We start from the raw sequence: 21,967 nt of genomic DNA, 5'->3' as shown, positions 1-21,967 counted from the left end.
TACGAGCTTTGTTCATTCTCTCATCTATTTCCATATTTAATTTACCATCTTCACTAAAAATTGTGCCTAAGTAGCTGAAAGTTTTACTTGTTCTATAGGTTCTCCATTCACAACACAGTTGACATCTTCAACGATTCTACCTATTTTCATTGTCTTTGTCTTTTTAATGCTGACCTTCATACCATATCTATTACAACAGTTATTCAATTTAGTCAGGGAATCTTGCAGACTTGTAGTGGATTTATTTAGAAGTATAACACCATCTACATAAAGCAAAAAGCTGAGATTAAAATCTCCAATTTTGATATCTGGTTTAATACCAATTTCCTTCATAATGTGATCCATATAGATAATGAATAAGAGAGGAGACAATGTACATCCTTGTCTGACAACAGATTTAATGTTAAACCATCTTCCTGTACTTCATTTCTAACTGCTGACTTATTTATGTTGTCTCTAGTCTTTGCTCAAGTGTTTTAGTTCTGACCCAGCTCTATTAGTTAAAATAGGTTTGAACACTATATTGTATACAGCTAATTTAGTCTTTTGACTAATTTCTCTCTTCTTCTTCAATATAAATTTATTCACTTGACTTCCTACCATACCAGCTTTCTTGATTCTGTTATCTATTTCCATATTTAATTTACCGTCTTCACTAAAAAAAAATTCAGAGACAGCTCAAATAAAGACTCAGTATTGCTTGATATAATGCCCCATTGACACCATATAACTGTAGCATACTGAATAGCTTCTCTCTTGGCACCTTGTCACATGCCTTTTCCAGATCTACAAAAATTAAATACAGATCTTTGTTATATTCTCAACTATTTGTCATAAAGCGAAAATCTGATCCTGACAGAGAGCCTCTATTTGGCCTGAATCCAGCTTGTTCTTCACCAAGCTTCTCTGCCACAATCCTTCTCAACCGTTTCTCAAGTATACTTGCATAGATCATACCAGGAACACTCAGTAGAGAAATACCCTTGTAATTCTCACATTCAGTTTTATTTCCCTTTTATTATATGGTACTATGAGAGCTTTGCTGCAATCATCCGGAAATCGTTCCTCTGTCCAGGCTTTCTAAACTATGCAGTGCAGCCACTGTAAGACTTTTATACCTCCATACTCAATCATTTCTGGTCGAATATCATCTACTCCTGCTGCCTTTCCACATTTCATGCCTTTTTCTACTTCAAGTATGGATATGCATTTCTGACTGCATGCATGCATGCATGTTGAGTATTTTTTTATCACTGTGCTGTCATCACTGCTTGTTTAACTTAGCAAATTTTCTAAGTAATTACGGCATACTTCAAGGATATTCATTTCTCCCATTTTCATGTCACCTTCATCATTCCTAATTCCTTTTACAGCACACTTTCCACCATTTCTGAACTTTTTCAACAACCTCTACAATATCTTGCCAGCTTCTTGATATAAATTTTCTATGTTCTTATCAAAGTCTTCCCATGACTTTTGTTTAGCTAGTTTTACATAGTGTTTAGCTTACTTACATTTGTCTCTGTATTCTCTAAGAGCACAAGCTGACTTACTTGCCAGGAGCTTTTGATATGCTTTCTTCTTTTCCTTCACTACCTCTTTAACTTCCTGTGTCCACCATGGAGTTCTGATTTTTCTATCCTTACAAACAACCTCACCACATCTCTCTCTGGATGAATCAATCAGTTTCTTCAGGGGTTGCCACTGAATCTTCAAGGTTTGGTTCCTGTTCTCAAACTCTTTCATTTTTTCTTGAATGATGTTTGTGTATTTTAGTCTACAGTTCACATCTGAGAGCTGCTCAACTATTATTCGCTTTAAAACTTTCTTACGTGTCATTCTTTTCAATATGAAATTCAATTTTATCCTGCTCAAGACTAAATAGTGATCACATCCAATTTCAAATCATCTGTACACTCTGGTGTCCTTCACCAGTGGGAAAACATCATTATCAACAACAGCATAGTCAATGAGACTTTTCTTATTCCTTGCATCTTCTCTCCATGTGAATTTGTGCACATTTTTTTGTTGGAACATGGTATTAATAATAACCAGTCCAAGTCCTGACCAGAAATCCAACAGGTATTTACCATTATTATTAGCTTTGCTCTTTTCTCCAAATTTTCCCAAAATACAAAAATATTTTGTCAGACATACAAAATATTTTTGTATGTCTGACAATCATTTCCTACTCTGCTATTTAGTTCCCAACAAGGATCAACTTTTCCTTTTTCATTGTGTCCATTGCTTTCTCTAAAGACAAAAAAATTTTCTTCCACTTCTACCTTATTAAAACCTTCTGTGGGACCATAGGCACAAATAAGTCTCATTGTCCAGTTCCCCATTCTCATATTTGCCCACATCACTCTACTTGAGACTGACTACCATTCAAGAAGATTAGTCTCGTATTTAGTGTCAATTACTATGGCTACTCCTTCTTTTCCTTCACTATCATTTCCTGAATATAACATTTACTATTTATTGCTCAGAAAGATCTCACCCATTTTTGCATTTTTTGTTACAGTCACCTCTATTATGTCGATCTGGTACTTATCCAATTCCTCAGCTAGCTCCATTTCTTTGCCATTCAGGCTTCTCATGTTGATAGTACCGATCTTGAACTCTGGTGATGTTGAGTTGGGGTGCGTTTTAGGAATTGTTCCATTAGCTGACATTTTGCTGTTTGCCCTGGTTCCCTGGCAAAAACAAGGGGGGGGGGGGCTCTTGTTTAAACAGACTATGCCCCAGCCAGCATGAAATTCTGTCATGTTGCACCATCATTCTATATTTTGGTTTAAGCCAATAAGAATACAATTTGGTTGGCTAAATCCCAAATTGTCAGCCTATCCTCGTTTGTTCAGTATCCAGGTAGATACCCTATAGGGTGCACCATGAGAAGGCGAGGATTGGACATTAGGTCAGAAGCCCTGGTCAGTTCTCCGCATTCCTTTAAAGATTATGGTGAGGTCTCCTCTCAGTTATACAGCTTTGACCCTTAAGCATCCCCTGCATTATCAATGGAAGGCTAAATTAGATAAGAGAAAATTAGCAATGGAGGGAAAAGTAAATAAATTTTTTTGCTATGTAGTAAAAAGGAGTGGAAAGAGTGTAAGATAGTTTCATTACATTAAATTGGCTCTAAGACAGTAGTAGCAAATTACAGACCATAGTATTTCGGGTGTGAGTTCGAAGTTGGTTAAAAGCAAAATTCAGTAATGGGTGGAGAGGAATATGATACTCTACAGTCGTCAGCATGGCTTTGTAAAAGGTAGGTTTTTATTAATAGTAATTTAGTATTTCACATTTTATAATAGTGTCAGCAGAATTGGATAAAGGATATGGTTAGACTATGATACTGCTGGACAATATGACAGAACATCACATGGAAAGCTGCTACCTAAGTGAAGCAAATGGGAATGGATACAAAGCTAGTAGCATGGATGGGAGGGAGGTGGTTCACTGACACTGTAGTATATGGCAGAGTGGAATTATGGCAAATGAGGGTGATTAGTAGAGTGCCTCAGGGCTCTGTAATGGGGGCCAATACTCATTAATTTGTATATTATTGATATGCAGAATGGGGGAGAAATATTCAGTTATTTGCTGATAAAGGTGATATACAGGGTGTTCGGGATAAATTTGACAGTTTCGTAAGGAAAAAGAAAATCTTCTTTGTATCTATTAAATTTAATGAATTGACAAAAAAACATTACAGGCAGAGTTAATTACAATACTATCAACAAGATTTACTCAAAATAACCACCATTAGCATCGATCACAGCTTCAATTCTGCTTCGGAACCTCGAACAAGCTGATGCTACAGTCTCCCTGGGAAGGGCCGCAAAAACTGTTTTAATTTTATCCATTAACTGGGCTTTTGTATTACTGGAAGTGCGATTGGTGTCTTTTTCAACTGCGCCCCATACAAAATAATCCATGGGGTTAAGGTCTGGGGAGTTTGGAGGCCAAACATTTGGACTGGTGAAGTAGTAGAAATTTTCAGACAAACATTTTTGACTTTTCCCAGAGGTGTGGCAAGGGGCCGAATCCTGCTGCCATACATACGGCCTACCATTGGCTACCCTTGTTATCCAGGGCTTGACTACAGTTAGCAACTCCACGAACAAAGCCCGAATTCCAATGCCAGGGTTCTTCAACACCTGTTCCTGCAGATTTGCGAGGAATTCTGCTGTACGAACGCAATCAGATCGTCTGCTAGGGATCTTTCTTCTTGCTACATCCTCGTAGTCACCATTGCAAGTCTCTAGTTCATGCCTGATTGTTTTTACTGTATTCAGGGAGCATTGGGCAGCAGTCGTAATATCCTTATTTTGATGGCGGGCACGAATCATCATGATACAAGTTATTCTCTTCCATGATTCAGGTGGGTTCCAGCTATCCATCCTTTCTGACATCTTGTATATGAATGAAGAAGGGTCCAAACTTTTAAATGAAGAGAAGTGTGTGTTAATACATGTAACTTACGGAAAAATATAATTAATTATAAATATGTCAAATTTATCCCGAACACCCTGTAGATATCCTGCAGGATGATCAAGGGATTATTAGAATGTTGAAGAACACACTAACAAGTAAAAGATAGGGAAGTTATAAGGCTATGATTCAGCCGCATCTTGACTACCGTGCAAAGAGTCACTTTTGGGGACTCATGAAATGCTCTCTGAGAGGAGAGATTAAAGGTGTGTGAACTGCAGAGTTTAGCTGACAGGTGGAAGAAAAGAATAATGACAAACTTATAAGTTACTGAGAGGATTCTATAAGATTTGCACAAAAGAAAATTTTCAATACATGATGAGCAGCAAGAGGAGCACCCTTAGAAGCTGTGTAAGAGTGTGGTTAGTAAGGATCTAAAGAATAGTTTTTTGTTTGAAGGTGATTGAGCGGGACGGAATGCCAGAGATAGTTCTGAGTGCCCAACAATGAATGAGTTCAAGGCGGTATGATAAGATATTATGCGAATAATGTTTAGTGTAGTTCTCCCATGATGAGTCTTTTGACATCATGAAGATGACAAATTAAATATGGGAATGGAGAAGAGAACAAACCAGACACTAATATAGTTGGAAGCCAGCTGAAGAAATTTATATGGAATAAGAGAAAACCTAGCCAAAACACTGTTCAAACCAAATATTGGGTTAGAAATAAATCATTTGATCAAAGACTACAGAATACTGAGAGAGTTCTAAAAAAAATTAGGAGAGTAAACAGATAACATCAATGGCAGAATCATATTAAAAATGAAGATATTAGAAGGAACTTGACAATGTTAGAATTTAAGAATGTGTGAGCAGATTTAATCTCAGGTGGTATTGATCACTTAAACAGAATGGAAGAAGGAAGGTTAACAAAACAGGTATTCGATGTGAACAACATCCAGTGCAAAATGCCTTAGAAGATGGAAGTATAAGATCCGACACTATTTAACTGCTGACAAGCAATAGACTAATTTGGAGGAAAATTGTTTACAGGAAAGTAATAATGAAAACCTAATCGTGCAGTTTTATTATATTATCTTATACACCCTTTGAAGGTGTATATCAGGAAACTGATGAGGATTAAAAAATTGAAATAACTCAATAGGATGCTTTATATGAGTTATAATAACTTTTGACTTTAAGTCAATTTCAAGAAAATATATTTCATTTTTTTCCTTCTTAAAATATTTATCTTCTAAATAGTTTATTTCAGGAAGAACAGATTTGACATAAGTAGAAAATTTAGTTATTAGACTACTTAAAATAAAGGAATTGAGCCTATTCAAGAGTTCTGTATATTTGCCTTTTGTTAGTGATTTTGATTCAAGATTGAAATGACCCAAAAACAAAACAAAAAAATAATAATAATAAATCAAATGGAGAAAAATCAGCAAAACCAGCAGGATATATTGATAGCACACACAAAAAATTATTCATCAAAAGATATATTTCGGTGATTACACCACATTTTTTTTTTTATTCAGTTATATAAAACACTGAAATATAAGTTCCCAACAAGTTTCGTAAATCGTAGGATTTACATCTTCAGGGGGTAAATAGTATAACTTAAAGTTTAAACAAGAGAATTAATAAATACAAATCATAACCGTCTGGCTATTCATAAAACTCAAATAACAGAATGCAGATATATAACGTTATTGACGTTGAACAACACTGGACGATGCCACGTGTTCTTGTTCTCGTGCATACAGTCCGAGCTCAGATTGAGGTAGATTTTTTATTGGAGCTGACCACACTTGATGGAGAATTAAACCTTGATTTTTATTGCATTGGGTTGGGTTTTTTAGCATATTAGCAGCTTCTTTAATCACCAAAATATATCTTTTGAAACAAATAGCCACAGAAGTCTACGCCTGCAATTATTCATCAGTTAGAAACCACAGATAAGAGTTCTTAGAAAATTACATGAGTGGACAGATGAATTCACTATCAAAATCACATTGAAAATCTAGATAATCCGGTTTCTTTCTAATATCAGTATTAAGGTAAAATCACATACAAACAGAATGGGAGATAAAAGATGGGTATTTGATGTAAAAATGGTAGTGAGAAGACCTTGATGAAGAGGAATTAGTGTACCTATTAGAAGATTAAAAAATGAAAGAGGCGACTTTACTGGACTTAAGTAGCAATAGAGTAATTTGAAAAAACAAAATCTGCTAATAAAAGTTAATAATGAATCCTTGTGTTAGGCTATCATAGTTCCCTTTGAGGTATATGATAATGATATTCATGCATTTCATAAATTATTCTTTACCCATTGATAGTTTAATTCTAATTTCAACTTTACTGAAAAGATGTTCTAATTATGTGAACCTGATCTGTTCTGTTATTTCATCAGGTATTGTAATGAAAAAAAAAGCAGCACTATAAGAAGATAATTTCCTCATTTCAGAAAGATGAAATTAGTTTTATATTATCTGTTTGTCTTACATTGTATACTTGTATAATAAATAATTTGAATTATTAATGTTTTTTTTCTTTTTTCACATTAATATTTTATAATTCCACAAAAGCAACTTCTGTTTGTTTCTGTGAATCCCCCCCCCCCCCCCCAACTGATATAGCACTTTTTCCACAAGAATACACTTTTTACAACTAATTTTTAATTAACTTTAATAGTTTATATGAAGTTAGATTACACAACATATGGTAACTATAAGAAACATGCAATAAGATTCATCATAAAGAAAGGAAATTTCAGTGCGACTTTTACAGATTTTCGAAGAATTCTCCCAGTTTTTCATTTTCTTCATTCAGTAAGGAAACTGGTATACGAAGTGGATTTAAAGTCCCTATTAGTAATCTGAAATCATAATAAAGTTCAGCTTCTTCAACAGTTATTTCATTAGGATCATACTGAAGGTAACTATCTACCATTGAACTACCCGAATTTGCATTTTGATCATCCTTACAGGTAGTTGAAGAATCATTAGTATTTTCTTCATTTGAAATAGTTTCTTCTTCATTTGTGTTCATCCTTTCATTTCCATTTGAAACTGCATTCTTCTGCTTGTTCATTTGTCCTCTGCATGTATTAAATTTACTCAAAAATTTACTTTTTGAAAACCAAATCATAGGATCACGATTTGCACAAAACCCTGAAATAAAAAAAAATCACTAGTCAAATATTAATAAAATAATTTTTCAAATATTTTATTATTGCATATACATCATGTTGATAGACATAACGTAATTGTAATGTTACAAACAATTTGTAACAATATGCAAGGCCACAAATAATTATAACTATTCCAAAACTGATTCACTGGGTGAGTAAAGATTGCAGTTTTGTGTGAAATCCTAAATGCCCTATAGCAGAGTTTCCCAAAGTCATAGTATTCATGTACTTTTGAGACATGACCTCAATAGCTTAGCTACAATCATCCATATGGACATAGACAGTATGTATGTCCCTATTAGGTACACAGTGGGAAAATCAGGCCTATAGGAAAACTAATGAGGTTAACATAGTAAAATAAATTAATTTGAAAATAAAAGAAATTAATAATGTGAGGAATAGAACTATTTGTGACCAGACTAGGATAGAGATACCAGGTTTGATATTTGCACGTTCAATACGAAGATGGGATTTTACATCAATAATGGGTTTTGCTTTTATGTTTATAAAAACTTTTATTAACAAGTGTAAAGAATCCAAACTTGCACATATACAAGATTAAGAAAAGCAGAGGGTACATAATGTTTTGTGTGATATGGATTGATATTCAGAATGATGTTAATGCAGCCTGTTCAAATTGCAGTTTCAGGAATCCATTTGAAGCCAGTCCAAAGAGCTTTTCTTACTCTGAGCATGACAGATTATTTCGCACTGATAATGGAAGGATTTCTTATCCACTGCTGTCTGGCTCAGAGAAGTATTTATGAAGACTATTCTGCATGCTTTTTAGATTTTGATTCATATTTTACAACACATCTGCGAGTAGAATTTAATATTAACTCATGAAAAGATGAGAAAGAATCAGATTCACCAAGATTAAGGCATACATAGCTCCAGATTTTTAATAATCGCATCTATGTAACTCATCATCATCATCATCAAATTCCTGCCATGTACCCTCAAGGGATGTACAGGATATGACAGTACTACATGAAAAAATTACATCATTACTAACTTCCTATCTACAATTTTCCTCCAAATCAGTCTGTTACTTGTCAAGACTCCAACATTATCAGATCTTATATTTCTATCGTCTAAGGCACTTTGTACCGTATCAATCCACCTATATCTTGGTCTTCCTCTGGGTCGTTTTCCTGCCAGCCTGGCAGAGAACACTTGTTTTGCTAATCTTTCCTCTCCCATTCTATTTAAGTGACCATACCATCTGAGATTAGCTCTGCTAACGCATTCCTGGATGCTGACAATGTCAAGTTCTTTCCTAATATCCTCATTTTTAATATGATATTGCCATTGATGCCATCTGTTCACGCCTCTAATCTTTCTCAGGACTCTCATATCTGCAGTCTCTAGTCTTTGGTCAAGTGTTTTACTTCTGACCCAGCTCTCAGATTCATAAGTTAAAATTGGTTTGAACACAGTCTTGTATACAGCTAATTTAGTGTTCCGACTAATTTCTTTCTTATTCCATATGAATTTATTCAATTGACTTCCCACGATACCAGCTTTGCTGATTCTGTTGTCTATTTCTATATTTAGTTTACCATCTTCAGTAAAAATTGTGCCTAAGTAGCTGAAATGTTTTACTTGTTCCACAGGTTCTCCATTCACAACACAGTTGACATTTTCAATGATTCTGCCTATTTTCATTGTCTTTGTCTTTTTATTGCTGACCTTCATACCATATCTATTACAACAGCTATTCAATTTAGTCAGAGAATCTTGCAGACTTGTAGCGGATTTATTTAGAAGTATAACATCATCCGCATAAAGCAAAGAGCTGACATTAACATCTCCAATTTTGATATCAGGTTTAATACCACATTCCTTCATAATGTGATCCATATAGATAATGAATAACAGAGGGGATAATGTACATCCTTGTCTCACACCAGATTTAACATTAAACCATCTTCCTGTACTTCCTTCAATTCTAACTGCTGACTCACAACTCAAATAAAGACTAAGTATTGCTTGATATAATGCCCCATTGACACCATATAACTGCAGCGTATTGAATAGCTTCTCTCTTGGCACCTTGTCATATGCCTTTTCCAAATCGACAAAACTTAAATACAGATCTTTGTTATATTCCCATGCTTTCTCGACTATTTGTCGTAAAGTGAAGATCTGATCCTGACAGCCTCTATTTGGCCTGAATCCAGCTTGTTCTTCACCAAGCTTTTCTTCCACAATTCTTCTCAACCGTTTCTCAAGTATACTTGCATAGATCGTGCCAGGAACACTCAGTAGGGAAATACCTCTGTAATTCTCACATTCAGTTTTATTTCCCTTTTTATATATGGGTACTATGAGAGCTCTACTCCAATCATCATTAATTCATCCCTCTGTCCAGGCTTTCTGAACTATGCAGTGCAGCCACTGTAAGACTCTTATACCACCATACTTCAGCATTTCTGGTCGAATATCATCTACTCCTGCTGCCTTTCCACATTTCAAGCCTTTGATGGCTTTTTCTACTTCAAGTATGGATATGTATTCCTGACTGCATGCCTGGTCAGTGTTTTTTATCACTGTACTGTCATCACTGCTTGTTTCATTTAGCAGTTTTTCAAAGTAATTACTCCATACTTCAAGGATATCCTTTTCTCCTGTTTTCATTTCACCTTTATCATCTCTAATTCCTTTTACAGCACTCTTTCCTCCATTCCTAAGCTTCTTCAACAACCTCCAGAATATTTTGCCACCTTCTTGATATTTATTTTCTATATTCTTGCCAAAGTCCTCCCATGACTTTTGTTTAGCTAGTTTTACACACTGTTTAGCTTTCTTACATTTGTCTCTGTATTCTGTAAGAGTAAAAGCAGACTTATTTGCCAGGAACTTTTGATATGCTTTCTTCTTTTCCTTCACTGCTTCTTTAACTTCCTGTGTCCACCAGGGAGTTCTGATTTTTTTATCTTTGCACACAACCTCACCACATGCCTCTCTGGCAGAATCAATCAATGTTTCCTTCAGAGTTTGCCACTGAATCTCCAAGGTTTGATTCCTGTTCTCAAATTCTTTCATTTTCTTTTCAATAATATTTCTGTATTTTAGTCTACAGTTCACATCTGAGAGCTGCTCAACTTTTATTCGCTTTAAAACTTTCTTACATGTTATTCTTTTCAATATGAAATTCAATTTTATCCTGCTCAAGACTAAATAGTGATCACTTCCAATTTCAAATCCTCTGTACACTCTGGTGTCCTGCACCAGGGAGAAAACATCACTATCAACAATAACATAGTCAATGAGACTTTTCTTATTCCTAGCCTCTTTTCTCCATGTGAATTTGTGCACATTTTTATGTTGGAACATGGTGTTAGTAATAACCAGTCCATGTCCTGAGCAGAAATCCAACAGATATTTGCCATTATTATTAGCTTTGCTCTTTTCTCCAAATTTTCCCAAAATATTTTTGTATGTCTCACAATCATTTCCTACTCTACTATTTAGATCCCCAACAAGGACCAACTTTTCCTTTTTCATTGTGTCAGTTGCTTTTTCTAAAGCCTCAAAAAATTCCTCCACTTCTACCTTAGTAGAACCTTCTGTGGGACCATAGGCACAAATAAGTCTCATTGTCCAGTTCCCCATTCTCATATTTGCCCACATTACTCTACTTGAGACTGACTGCCATTCAAGAAGATTAGTCTCGTATTTTGTGTTGAATACTATGGCTACTCCTTCTTTTCCTTGATTGTTATTGCCTGAATATAACATTTTGTATTTATTGCTCAGAAAGATCTCACCAGTTTTGGTCTTTTTTGTTTCAGTCACCCCTATTATGTCGATCTGGTACTTATCTAATTCCTCAGCTAGCTCCATTTCTTTGCCATTCAGGCTTCTTACGTTGATAGTACCGATCTTTAACTCTGGTGATGTTGAGTTGGGGTTTGTTTTCAGATCTATGTAACTTTGAACATCAAATATGATATGACATAGTTGAGAAATCATGGAAATATAACAAGAATCTGTATTTGAGTTTGTAGATCTAGAAAGACATCTGACTAGACCTAAAAGAAAAGCTGTTCAAAACGCTACAATTTTATCGAGTAATAACATAGTCTATATTTAAGTTGTAAGTCAGCATTCAGAATTGAAGGAAGTATAGAAAGCTGTAAAACCAAGTGTGAGAAGACAAGGGTTCACGTTATCTCTACTGTTATTCGTCATCTACATAGATCAGATTATTATGAAGGAAAGTGGCATTAAACTTGATATCCGAATTAGAGATATCCAATGCTGCTCTTTATTTTATGCAAATGGTATGAAACCATCATTTGCCTGAATGAGGAATTGGCAAGACAAGTAAAATAATTTGACTCTTTGTGGCACAAATTTTAATGAAGATAGGAAATTAAATTTTAAAATAGACAAATAGAATTAGTAAACCTGGTATGGTAGAGAGTGAAACGAATAAGTTTATATGGAATAAGAGAGAGGGAGAGAAAAAAAGCAGCAGTCAAACACTAAACTAGTTGTATACAAGACAGTGTAAAAACCATTTTTAACTTATAGATGTGAAAACTAGGTTAGAAATAAAACACTTCATCAAAGAATGAAAACCAGCCAGAGATCTCTGATAAAAATTAGTGGAGTGAACAGATTGCATCAAAGGCAACATCATATTAAAAATGAGGATATTAGGAAAGAACTTGATGTTGTTAGCATTCAGGAATGTATTAATAGAGCTAATCTCAGGTGTGGTCACTTAAACAGAATGGGAGAGGAAAGGTCAGCAAAACCTGTGCATTTTGCCAGAATGGCAGGAAAAACATTCAGAGGAAGACCAAAGTCTATGTGGATTGATACATTGCAGTAAGATGTACCTTAGAAGACAGATATATAATCTGACTAAATTAGTCTTGACAGATAACAGATTAATTTGGAGGAAAATTGTCTACAGGAAGTTGGTAATGATTTAAACATTTCATGCAGTACTGTCATAATATCCTGTAATGTACCCTGATATGTACCATGAGGGTACATATCAGGAATTTGATGTTTCAATAATTAACTTGTTAACTTCCAAAAAATAATAATCTAAATTTCTCAATATATGGTATTTAGCACACAAAAAAAATAAAATAAAATAAAAGAATGGTGTGTCACCAATAATAGGCTATGTGAGGTTTTCACGTTCGCTGCCATGCTCGGGCATAGTTTGTTACCGCATGCCAAGCAATTTCACATCTTCAAAGTCAGTATGAGTAATCTCGTTGCCGGCAGTAATTGACATATGAGTATATTCGTAGTTGGCTTGTGAGGCTCATATACCAACTATGAGTATACTCGTAGTTGGCAGCGAATGTGTTAAAGATCACAAGTCTACAGTACATGCTGAAAGATGAGGGCTCATGACAGGACTAAAATATTCCTGTACATTATTTCTCAGATCATGTAAACAGAAACTGATTTTTATGTTATGTTGAATGAAAGCAAAGATGTGCTGCCAAGTTAGATATACAAAAGATTTAAAAACAAAGCTTTCTAACCTTAAGAAACAATACTAATTTGAGTTCTGCCAGTTACAGACTTTATAAGAAAAAACTTTCATGTTACTACTGAAAATGGACTGCATGTTTAAAAATATAAATTAGTTAAAGGCTATAAAATATTTTAAATTTATATCCCATTGCTTTAATTTAGTTTAATACTTGTATGATAGATAATACACAATGGCTTATAGCACATACTGCTATAATGAAATGATTAACAATAAAAAAACACTGTAGCCTTTACTACAGGAGAATTGACAGTATATAGAATATTTCTCTTTAAGTTGTGTATATCTTACAACTGGTATTATTATTATTTTTTTATCATATCAATTCTACACACAAGAGGTCTCAAGACCTATAACATGACAGTGCAGTGTGGAATCAAGTGATTAGAGAGAAGAAAAAAATCTGTTAATGTGTTTCTTGAAGAGATGAAAGAGGTTGTATGTATGGAGGTAAACGTTAATTAGAAGACTGTTCCAAAGAACAGAACTATATGAAATGAAGGAGAAAATGACTTGCTGAGTTTAGAGCTGAAAAGTACATGAATGCTGACCAGAAGTTGCCCATGCTTGTAAATAGAAAAGATGCAATGCAGACACAAAACTTCTAAGGGAATGCAACTGGAGGGAGTCATTGAGAGAAGGATCATCATCTATTAAGTGAATAGCTCTCTCTCCTGGATACAACCAGCATTCTGAGGGAGTACTCCAGATGTGAGAGCAATACTTCAAGATTGGGTGGATATGGGATTTATAAAGAAATAATGCTTAAAATGAAAATGAATACCAAACTTTTTAGAAACAACAAATATCTAGGGATCTAGCTGGCATTTTGCAGTTAGGGAAGCTATGCTTTTAAGGCAACAATATTCACTTAGCAAAGGCAAAAAAAAAAAAAGTTCAGCATTTATTTTATTATAATAATTAGTACTTGGAATACGGGAAAAAAAATTGCAGAGCTGTGTGATTTGATTCTAATTATATTCACATACTACATAAGTAACCGACTTTTCAAAACAATCTGCAAAATACTTATATATAGTTCAATTAAATTTAACTTACCCTTAAGAAATTCCTCCTCCTTGTTCATATTGATATTTTTCATTACACTTTGTAAATTTTGTAAAAGCTGTAAAACTATCAAACTGTCTACTGGACTCAAATCAGGAGGTATATTTCCCATAAGTATTTCCTTAAAGAAGTTGTTTATAGAAGCAAAATTGGGTTCTTCAGTTGTCTCTGGTGTTGAAAGTGTGCCACTCTTAGAGATTGATTTGAATATCTGAAAGAGTTTGATATTATTAGAAATCTGACTGTTTTTAATATCAAAAATTACTTCTAATTGTCTAGGAATGGTTAATTTTTCTGTGCTTTGAAACGAAGATTCTAATAAGATGTGCAAGTTTCTAAAATTCACAAATTTTCACTATGAGCAAATCAAATCTCCCTATAGTTAACTGAAAGACCCTAAAGATAATAATATATTCTTTAGGTCTTAAAACGTTATTACAGCAGAAGTTTTGTGATAGTGAATATGCTTAGAATGGTGTTTGCAATGAGGCCTGAATAGAAAATATGGTTTCTATGTGTTAAGGCTTAAGTGCTGGGAAGACATCATGTTGGAGGTTTAATGGAGTATTGACAGCACTAAGAAAAGAAAAAAAAGGATTAAAACTATTTTTAATGTACTCAATATTTTTTCTTAGTTACTGAAACATCTTCATCTTCAGGGAGTACAGCTAACACTTGTAACACACACACACACAAAAAAAGGCAACACAATACTCACTGAAACATATGGCTATGATTCTAAAGTCGTTTCTATGTTGCGTGTCCTCTATGGTGTATGTAGGAGGCCTATGATATAAATTGGACCTTGACAATTAATGTTTCCCAAATTTTGAGAAGTTTTTTGCATCCATATTTGTTTAAATTTTGTTGATTTCTGAGTGTCACTGCAGATTCCAAAAACAGTCTTTATTAAATTTACTGCAATGGAGTATCATGGTTTATCTTCACTCAGAAGATCCTATGAGTGGTATCTAATACATGGTCTACAAGATCAGATCGACCATAGTCACAATTGCAGATGTAAGTTGTGTTTCATCTAAATGGATAGTGGCTACCTGTCTGTCCGAAGTATGCCAATTTGCAGGAATATCATACTTTATATACTCCAGGCATTGTGCGAGGAGGGAGCTGAGGTAGATTGTACTTTTTTTAAGACTTCACTATTTTTTCTGATGTACCCTGGACATATGAGATGGCAATGGCATTTCTGAAATCCTCCTGAAGGGATGGCTGAGGATTGGGGAGGGGATTTGATTATTTTTTGTAATTCTGTAAACACTGTAGCCATTGAATAGGAAGGTGTTGCGTATTTGGTTGAATTCAATTGAAGGAGCGGTTCCATTGGAACACATTGTAGGTTCTATTAGGTAGAGTTTGAATGATGCCATATTGTTGAGAGGGGATGATAAAGTTTGTGAATGTGTCTACCTGTGTAAGTGGGTTTTCTCTATACAGTAAAGGAGAGGTTACCATTTGGAAGGCATGTCACTACGGTGTCTAAGGAAGGGTAAACTATTATTAATTTCCTTTTCTATTGTAAAGTGGATTCTTGGATGTACACTACTGAGATGACAGAGGATCATTTTTCAAAATATTCCATGTAAAAATTGGCAAGTGGAGGTTAGAGGGAGGGGACTCACAGCAGTTCCCCCTTTCTGTTTGTAAATTTTGTTCTTCCAAGAAAAATAGCCAGAAATGATGGCAAAGGAAAGGAGATCTATGATATCTGAAGGAAAAACATTTCTTAAGGGTGTTCAAGTATTACTCAAGGGAATATTAGCATCACCTCACTGTATACGAAATACATGCATACAAAGATGTTACACTGCAACATTTCAAAATAAATATTACAAACACATACTCTTCATAAGATCTAAGCAGCAATTAAGTTTATGGGAAGAAAGTTTTGATGCCAACATCAATCAGCAGTTTGTTAGAATGCACACATGAAACATATTTAATTTCTGAAGATTTTTTTTTCTATTTTTTTCAACATGAATTTACTAAATGCATTTAAGAAATGAGTTACTTAATTTTTGTTAGGACTATTTCATTTACAAAGCTGGTTTAAAAGCATGTGCATGTGTTTATGTGTTTTAGTAACTAGGTTTAATTATCAATAAATTGTGAAGACTTCACTGAAAAGGAACTAAAAATAGCAACAGACCAAACAAAAGCAGGAAAATTCCCAAGGATTGGTGGAATCAGAGCAGAAGCTTTCAAAAATGCTGGGTATAACACATATTCCAATCTCCTTGCCATATCGAATCAAGGAATAATACCTCAACAATGGAAACAAGGCCTTATTGTCCCTATACCCAAACAGGGCAGTCTTAATAGAATGGATCACTACAGAGGTATTACTCTGCTATCAACCACAGTTAAAATCTACAATAAGATGATACTCAATAGAATAGAACCATACTTAACACCACTTTTAAGAAAAAACCTAGCTGGATTTCTAAAAAAAAAAACGATGTACAATAGAAAAGATACATTGCATCAGAAGAATCATAGAAAGTTCATGTGGTAAAAACTTAACACTCATTTTAACGGTTATAGACTTTAAAAAAAAAAAAAAAGTCTTTGACTCCATTAATAGAGAGCAATGTTTAAAATAGTCAGCTTCTATAGTCTACACTCAAAAATCATACATAATCATACACAATCTCAGCACCTTATAAAGATGACAATACCACAGTAATCTTTAAAATAGAAATATCTGAATCCTTTCCGGTGATAACTGGAGTCCTGCAAGGTGATGTAATAGCACCTTATTCGTTCTTGGTATGTTTGGACTACATCTTCCGGACCATCAAAACAGAAGATCTTGGTTTTAACATTAGAACATCCACCCACACTATGAAAATAACTGATCTTAGCTTTGCTGACTATGTTGTACTTATTGATACAGAACTAACAAATACACAAAAATATCTCGGTCTACTAGAGGCTGCAGATCAACATCCAAAAGTCCAAAGTATTCTCAATAGGTTCTGAAAACCTTATACTTCACATCAACAATAAATCCTTAGAAAGACTAAAGGACTTTCAATATCTTGGATCGTACATCAGCAATACAGAAAATGATATTAGAAACATAAACAGTTGGCTCTAGTCTTTCATAACAAACTCCATCCCATTTAGAAATCATCATTAAAGACAAAATTAAGACTATACCATGCAACCAGTATGTTCATCTTCTTGTATGATTCTCAAATGGACAATAAGCACCCAAAAAAATTACAGATCCAATTAACTCCTTTGGAACTACATGTCTCAGATTGATCCTTGGATAATTTTGGATGGACTGTCACTAACTCTACTGTGCTAAATCTGGCTAAGCAAGAACCTCTTGTCAGTATAGTCAAAAAACTACAACTCAGATGGCTTGGACAGCAACTCAGACATCCTGAAGTCTCACTCTTTTTGGAATCCCTCATCCTGTACAAACCAGAAGATTACATCTGCCATAGAGGAAGACCATGCAAACAATTTTGGCAATGCATCTGTGAATGCACCTGTGAAATAGGCTGAATTGTAAAATTCCATCTGACATCTACCAGTTAGATGTAGGTTTCTGTGGTTAAGCAGTTCTGTATTTTAGTATTGAGACCACATATTAATATAAAGAATTTATTAAAAATAAACAATTAAAAAACCCAACAAGTTTTGTTCAACATAAGACTTACATCATCTGAGATAATGGTGTATAAAGGTTTCACACAACAAAAGATAGAGAGACTTGGAAGACCATAATTTGCAATCTTTATAATTTTTAATGTAAATCTCTTTTCCCTTTTTTACATTGTATCATATTATGAATAAACTATGATGATGAACTAGGTTTATTGTCATAATTAACAAAAGATAGCAAAATATAACTGACAATTTTTTTTTGCACAAGAAGAATTGACTCTCACTAAAGTTAACTCCTGGGGATCATATGAATAGTTGGTTACAATGAGTAATTTGTTATAGTAAATTTCCTTTAACACAGCATTGAGTCTATGGGACATGGATCAGGCATTCTCAGTAGTTTGTTATAATGATGTTTACTATAGTAAAAGTCAACTGTAGTTCCTTCAGAATTAATGGTACACAAAATAAATAAACAAAAATGATAATTTTATGTACCTGTTTTTTTTTTTAAATAAACAACAAAAAAAAAAAAAATTGTCATATACAACTGAAATGGTACAATTGGAGGTTAAACATTTAACAATGGTTAACAGCCATAATTCAGAAAGTCAACTTCTAGACTGAATTATGTTTCAGTTCTAGACTGAATTATGCCAGTCTAGAACTGAACCATCTCACCAGGACTTTATGAAGAGTAAAGGCTGAAAACAAGTTTTGAGATTGGCATGAGGCTACAAAAAAGATATAAAATTTACTTATTTAATATATGATGATATTGTCTAATTTGTAGTTGAGTGTTATGGTGAGATATTTGGGAGAACAGTTGGATTTGAATTAAAAGTTCTGGGATGGGAATATAAAAAAAAAATTTTGTAAGAAAAAGAAATGGCTCAAGGAATTTATGGAGACGTCACATCTAATAAGTGGTATCTATCAGAAATGAGCTGTTATGTTTGTATGTAAATGCTGGAAATATCAGAAACAAAGGAAATTAAATGGTTGCATTGATTGAGTTTGTTCACCCAAATGTGCAATCCAAGATATTGAAAGTCCTTCACTCTTTCTGTTGGAATAACAGACATGGTTAGATGAGGATGACATCTGACAGGAATCGAGATGGAAGGATATGATGTTTTTCATGAAGATAGAAAGGATAAAAAGGGAGATGGAGTGCTACTGATGATTGAAAAAAGAATTATGTCACTACAAGGTAGAGATGCAAGGGAAAAAACAGTAGCAGTGCTTGCTAAAGGGAAGTCACGTTTTAGTAATCTAATTAATTATTACAATAAGGTACAGCTGCATTGGATGAGGAAGATAGATACATACATAGTGATATACTTAGATTTTGTAAAGGCTTTTGATAGATTACCACATGATAAGTTGATAGTCAAACTAGAGTGGATGGGGTTGGATATTAGACTAGTGCACTGGATTGGAAATTGGCTATCTGATAGGTATCAGCAAGTTGTGTATGGGGAAGCAATATCCTGGAAGAGGAAAGTCACTAGTGGTGCACCTTAGGGGGGGGGTCTGTTTTAAGGCCATTGCTGTTTAACCTGTATTTTAATTATATAGGGTCATCTCTGAATGGAGATATTCAGTTGTTTGCAGATGATGCAAAATTGGGAAGAACTATGAGGAGTAGAGCAGATGTTGTGGTCTTACAAGAAAACTTGAATAGACTGAATAAATGGGCACATGATTGAGGACAACAGTTCAATATTGCAAAATGTAAGGTTTTAAAATTTGGAAAACAAAGATGGGATTTAGAATTTTCTCTTGATGATAGATATATTGCTGGAGGTGGAGGAAATAAGAGATCTTGGAGTGATAGTAGATCTTTCACTATGCCTTATCCCATGTTAAACAGGGTCGGCGCACCGATCTTTAACCTTCCTCTTCCAAGTTCTCCGGTCCAGGGTGTCCTTCGGACTCCACCCTTTCTCCCTAAGATCTTCTGTCACCTTATCCCTCCACCTGAGCTTGGGCCTGCCTCTTTTCCTCCTTCCTTCCAACTCCATATACTCCACTCGTTTACCAGCATACTCCTCACCCTTCCTCTCTACATGTCCGAACCACCTCAGCCTACTTTCTTGTATCTTCTTGCCAATTGGTCCAACCTTAACCCCGCCTCTGATGTAGTCATTCCTTATCCTGTCCTTCTTTGTCACACCACTCATCCATCTCAACATCCGAATCTCTGCTACCTCCATCTTCCTCTCCTTGCCTTTGTTATAGGCCACGTCTCCGCGCCATGAGGCATCACGGGCCTCACCACCATCTTATACAGCTTTCCTTTCCTCTTACAACTCACTCTCTTGTCGCACAGGACCCTGCTCATCTTCCTCCAGTTCATCCAGCCGCATGTTATTCGGTGCTGTATTTCCTCATCCAGGTCACCATTCCTCTCGACGACCGACCCAAGGTACTTGAATTTCTTCCCTGAAATTAGCCTTTCACCATGAAGTCGTATGATCATATCCTCGTCACTCCCAGTTGACATATATTCAGTCTTCTCCCGGTTAATTTTCATGCCTCTCTCCCCCAATACATTTCTCTGTTTTCGCCCCCAGCCTTTCCATTCTTCATTTTTCTCAGTACCCAATCCACTTCCTCTCTACTTATGTCTTGCACCGGTCTCTCATTTGCCTCTCCATCCTCATACCTCTCTCTCGGATTCTCCTCATTTAGTAGTTTACGGAAATATTCTGTCCATCTTCCTCTGATTTTGTCCTCCTCTTGTAATACTACTCCTGAGGCATCCTTTATCTGCTTGACTGATGTTATGTCTTTCGAGGCCTTATCTCTGGCTTTCGTTATTCTCAACATCTGCGCTTCACCACCGTTTCTCTCCAGTTCTTCATAAACCTCATCAACTGCCCTCGCTTTTGCCCTTGCCACAGCTCTCTTTGCATTTTTCTTCGGTAATCTATACGCCTCCTTGTCGGCTCTAGTTCCAGTCATGTCCCATTTTTTCTTTGCCTCTTTCTTTTCCTTGATCTCCAACTGCACCTCCTCATTCCACCACCATGCCCCCTTAACCTCAGGTGGTCCCTTTCCTGATGTTATACCAAGCACCTCTTCTCCAATTTTTCTAATATTCCGACTATTAACGTCCCACCATTCTTCCACATCCTCTGGTAACTTCATTTCTTTCAATACCTTTTCTTTAAACTTATTCCTTGGGCCTTCCTCTTCCAATTTCCACCACTTTATTCTCCTCTGTATCCACCACTTCCGTCTATTCTTCTTTCCCCCTTTTATATCACAGTCTACCACAATCAACCCGTGCTGTGCCGCTACACTTTCTCCATTAATCACTTTACAGTTTTTCACCTCCTTCAGATGTTTCCTATGGCACATAATATAGTCAATCTGACTCCTAACTCCGCTCTTATAGGTTAGCAGATGCCCAACTCTCTCTTCTTGAACCGCCAGATCGAAGGCCACAGCATATTCTATGATTCTTTTACCTTCTTCATTTCTTTCACCACTACTCCAACCTCCATGTACCCTTTCTTCACCGCTTCATCGCCTTCCTACATGCCCATTCAGATCTGCTCCGAAGATCACTCTCTCACCATCAGGGATTCCCATTACTACTTGGTCAAGTTCTCTCCAGAATGTCTCTTTCTCCTCCTCATCACAACCTACTTGTGGGGCGTAGCCACACTTCCTCCCATCTCAAGCTCAACGCTCATAATCCAATCATTCTTCCGGCACATCTCGCAGACTCCACCCTTCAGCTCCTTATCAATGACAATTCCAACTCCGTTTCTTCCCTTCTTATTCACACCACTTGGAGTGATAGTAGATAAGGATCTAAAATTTAGAGGACATATTACCAAAATTATGAGGGCAAAACAATGAATTTGGACAAGGACTCTGAAGCAAGAAGATTCTGGTTCCATTGTATAAAGCTGTGATTAGGTCACTATGGACTACTGTGCACAGATTTCATCACCTGCTTTTTTTTTTTTCCAAAAGGATGAAGAAATATTGGAAAGGATTCAGGAGAGACTGACTTAGGTAGTATCTGGTCTCCGGAATGTTGAGTATGAAAAAAAAGGTTGAGAATATGCAATG

General features: G+C 35.3%; 1 protein-coding gene across 1 annotated transcript in view; it reads right to left on the bottom strand.

The window, feature by feature from the left end:
- Positions 1–7,116: 7,116 nt before the first annotated feature.
- The window catches only part of LOC150096390 (uncharacterized), a 91,410-nt gene continuing 76,559 nt past the window's right edge, over positions 7,117–21,967 (bottom strand). Inside the window, exons 5-6 of the mRNA XM_090409390.1 lie at positions 14,228–14,447; positions 7,117–7,618 (exon numbers count right to left, since the gene is read on the bottom strand). Of these exons, the coding sequence (XP_090265516.1) occupies positions 7,230–7,618; positions 14,228–14,447 (609 nt within the window). The 3' untranslated portion in view covers positions 7,117–7,229. The remainder of the gene's footprint in view (positions 7,619–14,227; positions 14,448–21,967) is intronic.

The sequence above is a fragment of the Typopeltis vanoorti genome, chromosome 19, assembly GCF_054136105.1.
Source record: "Typopeltis vanoorti isolate ZY-2024b chromosome 19, IOZ_Tvanoo_1.0, whole genome shotgun sequence".
Classification (NCBI taxonomy): domain Eukaryota; kingdom Metazoa; phylum Arthropoda; class Arachnida; order Uropygi; family Thelyphonidae; genus Typopeltis; species Typopeltis vanoorti.
This window is presented reverse-complemented; position numbering and strand designations above follow the sequence as displayed.